The sequence below is a fragment of the Zeus faber genome (genome assembly GCF_960531495.2).
Source record: "Zeus faber genome assembly, chromosome: 13".
In the NCBI taxonomy this organism is placed as follows: Eukaryota; Metazoa; Chordata; class Actinopteri; order Zeiformes; family Zeidae; genus Zeus; species Zeus faber.
Window position 1 is genome coordinate 1660541 of NC_137198.1, and position 13865 is coordinate 1674405.

General features: G+C 49.9%; 1 protein-coding gene across 3 annotated transcripts in view; it reads left to right on the forward strand.

The window, feature by feature from the left end:
• The window catches only part of syne2b (spectrin repeat containing, nuclear envelope 2b), a 159734-nt gene that overhangs the window by 119584 nt on the left and 26285 nt on the right, over nucleotides 1-13865 (forward strand). For all 3 annotated transcript variants that reach the window (XM_080011861.1, XM_080011863.1, XM_080011862.1), the window contains 16 exons: nucleotides 389-544; nucleotides 1089-1229; nucleotides 1376-1546; nucleotides 2006-2139; nucleotides 2858-3062; nucleotides 3862-4044; nucleotides 4353-4469; nucleotides 5133-5287; nucleotides 5484-5631; nucleotides 5812-5906; nucleotides 6076-6307; nucleotides 6898-7092; nucleotides 7973-8098; nucleotides 10078-10233; nucleotides 11909-12067; nucleotides 13368-13534. In XM_080011861.1, coding sequence (XP_079867987.1) covers nucleotides 389-544; nucleotides 1089-1229; nucleotides 1376-1546; nucleotides 2006-2139; nucleotides 2858-3062; nucleotides 3862-4044; nucleotides 4353-4469; nucleotides 5133-5287; nucleotides 5484-5631; nucleotides 5812-5906; nucleotides 6076-6307; nucleotides 6898-7092; nucleotides 7973-8098; nucleotides 10078-10233; nucleotides 11909-12067; nucleotides 13368-13534 — 2540 coding nt within the window. The remainder of the gene's footprint in view (nucleotides 1-388; nucleotides 545-1088; nucleotides 1230-1375; nucleotides 1547-2005; nucleotides 2140-2857; nucleotides 3063-3861; nucleotides 4045-4352; nucleotides 4470-5132; nucleotides 5288-5483; nucleotides 5632-5811; nucleotides 5907-6075; nucleotides 6308-6897; nucleotides 7093-7972; nucleotides 8099-10077; nucleotides 10234-11908; nucleotides 12068-13367; nucleotides 13535-13865) is intronic.

Here is a 13865-nt window from a genome sequence, read left to right on the forward strand (position 1 = left end):
GATAGCAATAGACTAATAATTACACACACAAATGCACAGATAATACACAGTGCAATAGATCAGTAAATGAAATAGAAATGAATTAATACATTGAGCGACAGAATATCAATTGATAATTAAATGAATGATTAACCAAATAAATAAATGAATAATGTAGATTAATCACAATCACATTTTGATTACTACAATTCCGATTTTTTTATACTTATATGTATTTTGTTGTGTAATGTGTTATTTTTTTCAGTTCAGAGACAGTTCCTGACAGAAATAAAGTTTTTTGAATGAAAACAATTATAATGTAATGTAAGGATGCATAATAAACATGATAACCGAAAAAAAAACCCAAAACAACTTAATGCATAATGCGTAATGCGTCCACTGCGTTCAGACCCAGCAGGTGGAGGACAGGTGGAGGACCATCTCCAACACCGAGCAGAGGCTCCATCAGATCAACATCTGGATCTCCACCCAGAGACACTGGCTGAGCTCCGCCCACATGCCCAACAGCCAATCACACATGCAGGAAAACATCAACACCTGTCAGGTACAAAACCATTATGTAGTGTGATGAGTATTTCAGGATTATGTGAAATATAATGTACTTTTACTTTTACTCAAGTTCAATTTACTCTAAATACAATTATTAAATTCATGAATAATCAAATTAGTCTTTCCTTATTTTTTAAACATTCCATGAAAACAATTATTATTATTATTTTTATTATTACTATTGTGTTAATACTACTACTAATAATAATAATAAATCATATAAATAATACAAATAAAAACTCTAATAATAATTATCATAATAATAGGCCTTTTCACAATAAAAGCGCAATATGATAATCATCACAATGAAAACCTTTATCACAATATCACCTTTTATCATCTATTTGGGTCATTCCTTCTCAGGAATATGTCTTTTAGAAAAGTGTCACCAGGAAAGAAAACTATCATTATTAAAAAGGGCATTTGGGAATTTGGAAACTGAATTACTGTATTAGCAGTCATTATTCTCAAATAACTACTTACCAATCAGAATGGAGTATCCACAGAGCCGTGTAATTAATATCTTGGTGCTGTGTCAGGGTCTGGAGGAGCAGGCCAGGCGGAAGGCCGCCGCCCTCCAGGAGCTGAGATTCCAGCCGACCAGAGGGACGCACCAGGACGGCCATCTTACCTCTCAGACGGACGGCGTCCTGGAAGCCTGCTCGGCGCTGTCGGAGCAGGTACTGAGTGTGTACTTCGGTCTCTACGCATCCCTGCTTCCTTTACAAACAATGAAAGACGCTTCGAGACCGCAATCCCAGGGGAATCCACCTGACACTGGGGTGCGGTTCCCGGACGCGGCCCCTCCTTGTCCCTGTCGTTCCAGAGCGCTGCGGTGGGACGGCGGCTGCTCCGGCTCCAGGGGACGTGGGACGGCGTGGAGCGGGGGCTGAAGAGGTTCTCCCGGAGCACAATGCGGATCGCCCAGACCCTGGAGCTCCACCCAGACCCCCCGCTGTCCCTCCAGGCCCAGAGAGCGCTCCACCACACGCTGCAGGTAGAACCAGCGCCGCTCGGTGCTGCAGTGCAAGTCAATGTACGGATACGATGAATCCAGTGCGATTAAAAGCCGCTGCCTTCAAAAATGACTCCAGTACTATGTGGAGGTCTGAACGATCATTTACCGGACGGAGATATTCAAAGGAGACTGACTCTCAGGTTGTTTTGATGACAAGGATCGATCGGTGGAGGTGATGTCTGTTTAAAGGACAAGTTGACTTTTCAACACAGGTTCCACTGTTTAATACCGCTCAGAGCAACAACCTGCTTCACTGCCGAGGAATCGCAGCAAGCGTCAGACGGTGAAGCCGCGTCCACCGTTTTATGAGAAAAATAGTGTGAACCGTCCTCAAGGGGAAGGTGGTTTATACCGTCCAGCCCCAGGAGGCAACTGTTTATCATTTGGATTATTTGATCAGACGGATTTGACTTAGTTCTGTGTTTTTGACCAAATCAGCGTCTCCAGGAGGAGGCAGAGACGTCGGCGTCGGAGTGGAACGGACTGAGCCAGGACGTCCTCTCCCTCACGCAGAGCGTCAGTCCTGCTGCTGCCGCTCTGCTCGCTGGGCGGATGGACGGACAGGTGGCCAGGTCAGCGCACGCACACACACACACACACGCACACATGCACGCAGACACGCATGCACGTACACACACACACATGCATGCAGACACGCACGCAGACACGCATGCACGTACACACACACACACACAGACACATGCATGCACACATGCACACACGCAGACACACACACACACATACACACACACACACACACACACACGCATGCATGGACGCACACACACACATGCATGCACACATGCACACACACACACATACACACACACACACACACACACACATACACACACACACACACACACGCATGCATGCACGTACACACACACACCTGCATGCAGACACGCACGCAGACATGCATTCACGTACACACACACACACACACACACACACATGCATGCACACATGCACACACGCAGACACACACACACATACACACACACACACACACACACACATACACACACACACACACACACACACACACGCATGCATGCACGTACACACACACACACGCATGCAGACACGCACGCACACACACACACACACACACACACACGCATGCATGCATGCACACACACACCAACAGGTTGCGTAACCCTGCAGGTATTTTGTTCGTTGATATGATTGAAGTGGTTGCTGGTATTTTCTATTTCCTCACTTTGGCCACATTTTCACAACCTCTGAGCTTCAGGCATTTTCTGCTTTTTGACTTGACGCCCGCCCCAGGAGGTCCGAGGTGGCTCTCCGCTTGGCCCGGCGGCTCCAGAGCGTCCGCGCCCCGCTGGGGGCGTGGGGGGAGTACGTCCGTCTGGCCGACGCTCTGTCCGGACGCCTGCGGACCGGTCAGGACCGGGCCGAGGCTCTGCTGACGGAGCCGACCGCAGAAGACAACTCGGTGGAGCGGGTCGGCACCAAGATCCGGGATGTTACCGTGAGTACCCCCCCAGTGAGAGGGTGACTAAGACAGAGCGTCCCGGCGCCGCTCTGCGCCCGCGGCCTTTTCTCCTGTCCAGCGGGCGTCGTCCCTCCTGTGTCGGCCCAGCTGTGCTCAGTGCGAAGGGTCTGGACCGGTCCCGCGTCTGGTTTGTAGGTGGTCGGGTGGGACTCGCAGTTCCAGTGTTTTTTTGTTTTGTTTTTTTTGGGTCTGCTCTACCCTGTTTATGTATTTTGTGAATCTGAGTTGACTTGTTTTCTTCATCGCGCTGCGTCTGCGTTTGGGTCCTTTTCCAGGGTTTTTTTTATTTTCCCGCACTGATGCTCAACCAGCTAACAGGGGAGGCTCATGGATCCCTCTGGATCCCCCCTGTAGGATCCCTCTGGACCCCCCCCCCCCTGTAGTTCTTCCTTTTTAGGAGCGTTTAGAGTTTGGATGTGGCCTGGAAGCCCTGGACACTCCAGTCGGGGTAGAGAAGCATGCAAATGAATTCTGCTTGAGCAAGAGCGTCGTCTTGGAAATGAAATAAGTGACATTTTGCTGTGGACTGACTCCCTGCATCGGCTTGACGGACCCCTGGGGATTTATCATTCTTTAATATTGTGTTTTAGTCAAAATCACTCAAAAACACATCACAAAAGCACCCATTTGTGAATATTATATGTTTGTATTTATCACTTTGAATACTGTGACTTTATACCGATCCTGAGTGTAAATCAATGTTATCTCATATGTCTTGTGATATTTAACACCTGACCTTTCCCAAGTAATATTTTATTTTATGATTTCCAACCAGTCACTGCGAGACGCCACAGACACGCTACAGACGGACCTGGAGGCGGTGCTGGACGCCTCCAGGACCCTGACTGGTCACCTGGAACCCTCGGCCTCCGCCCTCGTCCAATCAGAGAGCCGGCTGCTGTCCCGCGGCGTCCTGCGGCTGGGCCAGGCGCTGGAGGAGAGGCTGGCTCGGCTGCAGGTGGATCAAACACGTTCATTGATGTTTATGTGTCTCAACAAAGCTCAGATTCCACTCTTCACATTGAAATGCCTGAAATCTCTCAGGTTTTCTAACCACGAGGTGGAGAGTGTGCGAGAGTGTTACTTTACAGGACAACAACGTGTGCATCGTGTGTGTTTGTTGTGCACAGTGTGTTTTGACTCTGATCCATTGATCTTTGACCCTCTTATCTAGCTGTGTGTGTGTGTGTGTGTGTGCGTGCGTGCGTGCGTGCGTGCGTGCGTGCGTGCGTGCGTGCGTGCGTGTGTGTGTGTGTGACGCTGCAGGAGGAGTGTGCTGAGCTGCAGCAGGTGGACAGCATGCTGGGATCCCTGGAGTCTCACCTGGAGGTTTGGCAGCGCAGGCTGCATGGGAGCGAGGAGGCAGCGCTTCACGCCACGCAGGTCAGTGCCCATGGTGATAACTTCAGATGATGAGCACTTTACAAAAACAAAGAGACACCAGCACACTACTTGGGTGTGTGGTTGGTGTTTAAATATTAACATGTGAAGTAGAAATTGGGAGCTCCAACATCTTTATTGATATATTGCTATGTGCTGTTCTTTTAAATAGATGAGATGGACTCTGTGTCATATATTTATGTATATAAGACATATATTCACGTGTTATCTTATACACTTGTCATGGATGATGGATGGATGGATAACAATTATTATTATTATTATCCTCTGAGGTTAAATAAAGTATCTAACTAATCCTATTTATCTAGATAGAGAGATGTGTCAATATATGGATGGGTGGACGGGTTATAGATTATCTTTAAAGATATCAGTGAAATATCTAAAATACATATTCAGTGTTGAGGATGGATAGATGGATATACTCATTAAAGTCTTTGCTGTTCTACTAATGGGAAGATAATATAGATGGTACATGTACATTTTCACATGCAAGGATTTTGATTATATCCGAAATAATTCTCCAAGCTCTGTGAAGCTATTTAAAGACTGTGCCGTGCAGCAGCAGTGTCTGGGTCAGCTCCTAAACCTGGTCTCTACATAGCTGCTGTGATCCTTAGCGGGTTACCCTCCTCCATCTGTCTGCAGTCCGCTCTGCTGGAGCCCAGCGCCCGCTCCGCTGACCTGGACGTGCTCAACGAGCTCAGCTACCACCTAACACTAGGGGTCGCCGCGACGCGCCGGCTGCACAACCTGAACCACGGCTGGGCCGCCACCTCGGCCCGGGCCATGGAGACCTGCAGGTAGGAACGCAGCGCTCAGGCCTTTGGATGTTGGACTGTTTCAGTCACACTGGAGTGTTGGGAGTTTTTCTTAGAGATGTCACCAAGTTCTACTGTCAGATTTGGAACAATTTTACAACTGTGTGTGTGTGTGTGTGTGTGTGTGTGTGTGTGTGTGTGTGTGTGTGTGTGTGTGTGTGTGTGTGTGTGTGTGTAGTGTGTTGCAGACTGAAGCTCTGAAGCAGCAGAGTTTCGAGCAGAAGTGTGAGAGCTGGATGAATTTCCTGCAGAAGTTGGAGGAGAACCTGGCTGTGGATCTGGCTGCTACGTACAGTGGACTCCGAGAGCAGCTGTGCACACACCAGGTGTGCACACACACACACACACCCACACACAGACACACACGCACACACACAACAGACACACACACACACACACACAACAGACACAGACACAGACACACACACACACGAAAACTAAAACTAAATGTTGCCTTTTGAACCTAAAATATAAAACTAATAAAACCTTGTTGTGTTGCATTCCAGAGGTTCCAGGCGGAGATTTCCATCGGTCACCAGATCCTCCACTCGGTCGTCTCAGAAGCTCTGGTTCTCCTGCAGAGGGGAGAGGTGGAGGACAGGTGGGGGTCACACTCTCCTTCTGTGTGTGCACATGCATGTGCTGTATCCACATGTACAGGATGCATGTTGTAGAAGTACAAGTATAAGATCATATTTGGGTTGGAAAATTCCACATGGACGGTATGTGGAATATGCAAATGAATGTGATTTCCCACAAAATGACTCCAGGAGCGACTTCCTGCTGAAGCTGGCCCAGCTCAGAGAGCACTGGCAGGGGGCCGTGCAGCGGGCCACGGAGCGGCGCTCCCTGGTGGAGGGTTTGGTGAAGCACTGGCACCTGTACGGCCGCAGCCTGAGGAAGCTGCAACGGTTCCTGTCCGAGGCCCAGGCCCTGCTGCCCCCCGCCGGGCCGCCGCGGTGCAGCCTGCAGCAGCTCTGCAACTCCCTGCTGGACCTCCAGGTGGGCGCCGCGTGGAGTCTGACGCTCACAACGGGACCAAAAGCAGCCGGGGAAAGCCGAGCGTCTGGAGTGCTCCGCTTCCCTCCAGAGTCGAAAGTTGATGATCGGTTTTTGCATTTTTCTCTGTCTGACAGTCTGTGGTGCAAATCGCATGGTGCTTGAGGTTGAGAAGCTTCAGGGCTTCAAGACAAAATTCCTGACGGGTTAAAAATGAAGGAAACTTGGGGAAGGGGCAATAAATAGGATTAAGAAGTACCCCCCCGACCCCTCCCACCACAGACGGCAGACAGTCTTTTTATTTGGGTAAATAGATGTATTTATCCAGCGTTTGCGGTTGATTACATCTCCTGCCCACATGGAAACAGGAAGCAGCGTTTAGACTCAATGGTCGTGATGAGACTGAGCAGATTAACTCTGAGTGATGTTTCACATCCACCGAGCAGATAACGAGAGCTGCCGCTGCCACTTGAACAGGACGGCAGATGAGTCCTCATTTAAGTCAAGCACGAGCTGCGCTCCGTCACCCAGCTTCCTTTTTCCTCTCTGGTTTTCTTTCTTCTGTCTCTCCCTCTCCTCCTCCGCCCTCCCAGCACACGGAGCTGCTGTTCCAGCGTCACCAGTGCAGCTACATCCAGACGCTGGAGGTGGGCAGGCAGCTTTTCTCTATGGGGGACGAGGGGACCCAGAGCCAGGTGCAGACGGAGCTGGGAAGCCTGCAGGAAGAGTGGGACGGCCTCAATCGGCTGCTGGGCAGGAGGATGGACCTGACCGAGGCCATCGTCAAGGTAACCGGTCTCTCACGTTATACAGCGGTCCCCGTCACACGTCACAGTCCAGTGCTCAGACCTGTTCCAACCTGTTTCAATGAGTCAGTGGTTAAAGAAGCGATCCGAGTCAGGAGGATTGTCAGTGTAGACCGTTTTCAGTTCCAGGACTTTTCCAGCAGCCGGTGGGATGTCTGATGGCCGCTATCAACTGACTGTTTCCAGTATGTTCCTGCATGTTTAACTGGCTGTGAGCTGAATTACACTCATCTGATCACACCGAGCCAACACCAAGCTGCAGGGATCTTTAAGAAAGCAACTCAAATCTTGATCTTGAGCCCCAAAGCCCACCCTCAGACGCACTTGGGAAGGTTAAATTGTCCTTGATTTAGACTTTAAGTTGCTCTTATTTTAACTTGTCTTAGTTCTATAATTAGCAAAATGTTGGTTGAGAAACGATAAAGTAATCAACATTTTTTTTTTAATAAGACACAAACGAGTGGACATGGTGTAAGAGCCTCCTTATAAGGAAGGGATGCACTCTGAGTTGCCAGGTCTGTGGACTGTAAACCTGCTTAATCTCTACACTCTGCCCTGGCTTCACCTGCAGGTATGTGATGATGCGTAAGCTAAATGCAGGGAGTTTCTAACCTGGATCCACACCTGTCCACTCTATCTGTTCTGAGCCAAGACGCTCGCTCTCGCTTCTGATTGGCTCAGAGCGTTCCCTAGCCTCTGACAACCGCCCAAGTTAATCCAATCTTCTTTAATTCATGGAGGATGATATCGTTAGGAAGCGATAGACAAAGCAGCCGGCATTGTCTCTCTTCAACATGAGATCCGGGGGACGGCAGAGTTGTATATGTTGGGTTAATGTTGTGTTCCGCGCGTTGTTCTTTAGAACTGGGAGCACTGCGAGGCCCGGCTGGCCGACAGCATGCTGCAGCTGAAAGACGTGAAGACCAGACTCAACCAGTCGATGCCAGACTGCTTTGACGAGGTGTCCAACGAAGAACAATTCAACAAGGTACAGAGCCACAATCCAGCGGACGAGGCTTTTCTGTATTAAACTGACTTGAATATGCTCTGTCACTTTGAGACACAGAAGTACAACAGGAAAGCAGCAGTTTGTCTTGAAGGCCTTCAGCGGTGATGCCAGTCAGTATCACAGCCCCTTTCCCACATGAAATCAGAAAAAATATCTGACAAAGGCAGCAGTTATTCATTCCCACATAGGCCTCTTTTACGGAAAACTTCGGTGTGGACTCTGTTCCCACACAGATGACTGTTACAGACACAGTACGTAATGGGTTAGGGTCAGTACGTTGTAGTCCGGGGTAGATGTGATCGTTTGGACAATCTGTCAGCAACGGACGTACAATCTGAATCAGTTTGGTTATTTTCCTGGCTCTCAGAGACCAGCGCTTCGTTTTCCACCTCCCCGGCTCCCTGCCCCTCCCAGACGGACTCGGTTCCCTGCGCTGACGGAGAAAGGACAGAGCCCCCGTCCCCGGACACAATGACCATAAACCCCATGTTATTAAATCAGTGTGACGCTCTCCGCCCCTGGAGAAGGAACCTTTTCCACCTGTTCTACCTCTCCCCGTTTGCTCGCTCCCTCCGGCTGCGCACTCTGGTGCAGTGCTCCAAGTGGCATTTTCAAGAAGCAAAAGAAGAAAGTTGTAAGAACATAAAGACCTGTCTCCGTAGAGATTTGACGTGTTCCAGTTTCTCGTCTTGGCAGCCGAGCTCCACGGTTTGGATTCAACTTTTATGTTTTCTCCCCGAAAACCAATAATCTTCCAAATATTTCTACGAAATAATTATTCAGAAAACACTCTATCACACTATTTGTGCTTTGCCGGTATTCGGATTCGGCTCCACCTTTACTTTACAGCGAAGTTACTGCTTCCATTCCCACACGGTTCCTTTTTTTTTTTTCCCCCACACGATTCCATTCACAGCCGCACCATCATCGGAAATGATGCTCGGTTGAGAGAGGGGGAATTTAGGGAACGACTTTGGCAGAACATGGACACGGCCTCCTTTCCCACATGACGCCAAAACGGTAGATTTATGATACAGGATACAGAAACAATAGAACCTATACCGTAGAAGAAGAACATTTAGGTTAATCAGTAGATCTAGCCATAACCAACATTGAAGAGAATATTTATTGATTTTTAAACCACAGAAGCAGGTTTGACGTGTCTGACAGACAAACATTTACTTTATCTCAACCACTGTCGCAATGTAGCTTGAATGTTATTCTCCCTTGTAAGTCGCTTTGGATAAAAGCGTCTTGAGCGTGATTATTATGACCCCCAAGTTAGCTCTGAAATATAGGGGATATAAGAGGTTTGGGAGGCCCTCTGGCTGATTTCTCTGGTTGCCCCTTGCTGCAATGCCCGGTATTGCCCCGCCAGAACCGCCCGCCTCGCTGGAGAGCCGGCGACACCCCCAAAACAAACAGCATAAAAACAACCTATTTTGCTGTAAAAGCTCTGTTTCTCACTGATGGACTGCTCATGAGCGCTGGGCTCTTGACGTCCCAAGAGGAGATAAAAGGCACAGCAACAGAACACAACAGGCCTCAGTGGAGTTAGTGGCAGGTCAGACGTTCAGCCTCCTCCCGACCTCCCTCCATCCTCTCCTGCCACCCCCACCCCTCTACCACTAAGCCCCTCCCCTCCCCCAGCCCGTTCTACAAGTTACAGCTCTTAATCCTCTTTTGGGGTGGGGAGAGAGAGAGACAGATGGAGAGAGAGAGAGGGGCAGGGCAGAGAGAGCGACAGAGAGGGGAAGAGAGACAGACACAGACAGACAGAGAGAGACTGGGAGAGGTGTAGAGACAGACACAGACAGACAGAGAGAGACAGACAGAGAGAGACCGACAGAGAGAGACTGGGAGAGAGAGAGAGAAAGAGAGAGAGAGAGGGGGGGTTTGGTCGCCCCGAAATCGCCCCTGACGGTCGTGCTGGTGTCTTGCCGTGTGATGGTATGCAGGAGAACGAGGACTCGCTGGAGGACTGGGCAGAGCGCCTGACGGAGCTGGCCGGTATGAAGGCCGACCTGTCGCAGTACATCATGGCCGACGATGTGCTGCTGATCCAGGACCAGGTGGAGCAGCTCCACGGACAGTGGGACGATCTCTGCCTCAAGGTCAGTTTCCCAAAATCCATTCAGAGTTCACGCCGTTGGAGTGTTTCTTTAGTTTGGTCAGAAGACGGAAACTTCAGATGGAGCAACTTCCATAGCTGCTCCAACAGAGCATCTGCATCTGCACAACATCAAGATAAAGTTCTGCAAAATTGCTGTTCTCTACTCTACTCTAGCACGACTCTACTCTTTCTCTACCTCTACTCTACCTCTACCTCCACTCTACTCTACTTCTATTCTACCTCCACCTCTACCACTACTCTACCTCCACTCTACTCCACCTCTACCTCCACTCTACCACTACTCTACTCCACCTCTGCTCTACCACTACACTAACCACTATGCTGATGTGAGATGTGTAGATGGTTGGGCGTGTCCTGTATGGAATGGTTGTTGGGCGTGTCCTGGTTGTTGGGCGTGTCCTGGTTGATGGGCGTGTCCTGTATGGAGTGGTTGTTAGGCGTGTACTGGTTGTTGGGCGTGTCCTGTCTGGAGTGGTTGTGCATGTCGTCAGTGGAAACAGGTTCCTTCATGTCTTAAGCTCAGAAACTCAAGAGTTTTAAATTGATGATAAAATATTAGTGTGAAATCAGTGTTTATCTCCTTGTTGTCGTCCGATGTAAAACAACAATAAATATCAGTAATAACGGCTTAGAAACCATCTCACTACCAACTGTTGCTGATTAGATGACTGTAAACCATTACATCCATCTAGTGCATTAGACAGGCAGACAGGCAGACAGGCAGACAGTCTTTCTAGAGGAGCCTGATATCAGTTGACAGCATCTGGTTGAGGTTAGTGTTACTCATCACTAGTTAGAGCTGTCATCACTAGTTATAGCTGGTCATCACTAGTTAGAGCTGTCATTACTAGTTAGAGCTGGTCATCACTAGTTAGAGCTGTCATCACCAGTTAGAGCTGTCATCACTAGTTAGAGCTGTCATCACCAGTTAGAGCTGTCATCACTAGTTAGAGCTGGTCATCACTAGTTAGAGCTGTCATCACTAGTTAGAGCTGGTCATCACTAGTGAGAGCTGTCATCACCAGTTAGAGCTGTCATCACCAGTTAGAGCTGTCATCACTAGTTAGAGCTGTCATCACCAGTTAGAGCTGTCATCACTAGTTAGAGCTGGTCATCACTAGTTAGAGCTGTCATCACTAGTTAGAGCTGTCATCACCAGTTAGAGCTGTCATCACTAGTTAGAGCTGGTCATCACTAGTTAGAGCTGGTCATCACTAGTTAGAGCTGTCATCACTAGTTAGAGCTGGTCATCACTAGTTAGAGCTGGTCATCACTAGTGAGAGCTGTCATCACCAGTTAGAGCTGGTCATCACTAGTTAGAGCTGGTCAACTTTGACCAGCAGGGTTTTGATGAGTCAGCAGGGAGACCAGCAGGTGGTGGTGGTGTGGGGGGGGGGGGTTGTTGAGGCTTCAGGGAGAGAGAGAGACAGTGAGAGAGAGAGACAGTGAGAGAGAGAGACAGGGAGAGGCTTTCGTAGTGAAATCACACTGGATGTTGGGGGTCATAACAGCTTTCACTTTCTTGTGTGTGTGTGATTTTCCAGAGTAAAACTTTCCTGTTTCCATGTTTTGTGTTGTTCGGCGTCGCTGTGGGGCGTGTCCCCCGGGGCCTCGCGGCTCCAGGATCCTTGAATTGTTCCAAACCTCCTCGTCAGGTTTCCTTGAGGAGGCAGGAGATCGCCGACCGCCTCAACGCCTGGATCATCTTCAACGAGAAGAACAAGGAGCTCTGCGACTGGCTGACGCGGATGGAGAACAAGGTGGAGAACAACTCCGACCTCAACATCGAGGACATGGTGGAGAAGCTGAAGAAGGTACGGGCGGTGCGGGAGCGGGCGGTGCGGGAGCGGGCGGTGCGGGAGCGGGCGGTGCGGGAGCGGGCGGTGCGGGAGCGGGCGGTGCGGGAGCGGGCGGTGCGGGAGCGGGCGGTGCGGGAGCGGGTGGTGCGGCGCTCCTTTCATCATTTCACTGTGTTTTGACTGCTGGTCAAAACACAGTGCTTGGTGCTTGGTGCTTGGTGCCTGGTGCCTGGTGCCTGGTGCCTGGTGCCTGGTGCCTGGTGCCTGGTGCCTGGTGCCTGCTGCTTGGTTCCTGGTGCCTGGTGCTTGGTGCTTGGTGCTTGGTGCCTGGTGCTTGGTGCTTGGTGCTTGGTGCTTGGTGCCTGGTGCTTGGTGCTTGGTGCTTGGTGCTTGGTGCCTGGTGCTTGGTGCGAACGCTGCAGTTTCACGTTGTGGTGATTGTGACGTCAAGAGCAGATTTCGTGTCACTTCCTGTGAGGTCGGGCGCGTCGGGGGAGGAGCTGCGACGCGGGGGCTTCTTGTTCTTTTTAGCAGGGATGTGAAACCCCCCCGAGGCAGAGAGAGCGACAGCTGGTCTCCCCACCCTGTGTGTGTGTGTCTGTGTGTGTGTGTGTGTGTGTGTGTGTGTGTGTGGGGGGCTTGATAAATGTAATTGCCCCTGGTGAAACTTCTTGCCCCAGGACATCTGCTGAAAGCCTCTTTCAGCCTAAGCAGAGTGAATGAGGGATGTTTCAGATGCATTGTGGGTATTAAACGGCGTGGAAGCCTCCAGGCCTCACACGCTGTGTGTGATGGAGTCCTTCTCTCTTCCTTCTCTCTTCCTTCTCTCTTCCTTCTCTCTTCCTTCTCTCTTCCTTCTCTCTTCCTTCTCTCTTCCTCTCCGTAGCCTTCCCCCGAATGTCTTGACCTTTGACCTTTGACCTTCGACCTCATGTTAAGAACCAAGTTGAGCCAAGCCGCTTCGACTCGCACGGAAACAGTTGTTGCCACGTTACTCACTTTTGTGTCGGTGCAGCAGAACAACTTGATGGATGGATATGGATATGAAAACAAACATATTATGAACTATTTGAATTGGAGGTGTCGCAGTCAACCGGTGATAAACGACCAAACATGAACACTTTGATCTGTTATTAATTCCCGGAGTGAAACGTAGAGGTCAAGAGGGAAGTGCAAAATAACAAACGTAGGTTACTCATGTAAACACAAGCTGACAGGAAGTAGCAGTGACAGCCAGGTCCAGGCTCTTAAAGTCCATCCTGTCTCACACACACACACACACACACACACACGCTGACGGAGTGTGTGCCCTCAGGACTGCATGGAGGAGATCAACCTGTTCAGTGAGAACAAGAACCACCTCAAGCAGCTTGGGGAGCAGCTGATCAGCGCCAGCAACAAAACCAAGGAAACTGAAATCAACGAGAAGCTGAAGGACGTCAACGACCGCTGGCAACACCTGTTTGACCACATCGAGAGCAGGTGAGGAGGGAGGGGGGAGGAGGGAGGGAGGAGGGGGAGAGTAGAGGAGGGAGGGAGAGAGGAATGGGAGGAGAGGAGAGTGGGAGGACAGGGAGGGGGGAGGGAGTGAGGTAGCTAGGGGGGTGAGGAAGGGAGGAGGGGTGGAGGGGAAAGGGGAGAGTGGGAAGGAGGAGGAGAGAAGGACAAGAGGGAGGAGGGAGGAGGCAGCCCTCCCTCCTCCCTCTCTCTCTCTCTCTCTGCGATGCTGATTAGAGCAGAGAGATCAGCGTCATAACTACATAAATAATGATAACAATAATAATAACAATCATAATAATCATAAATGCTGAAA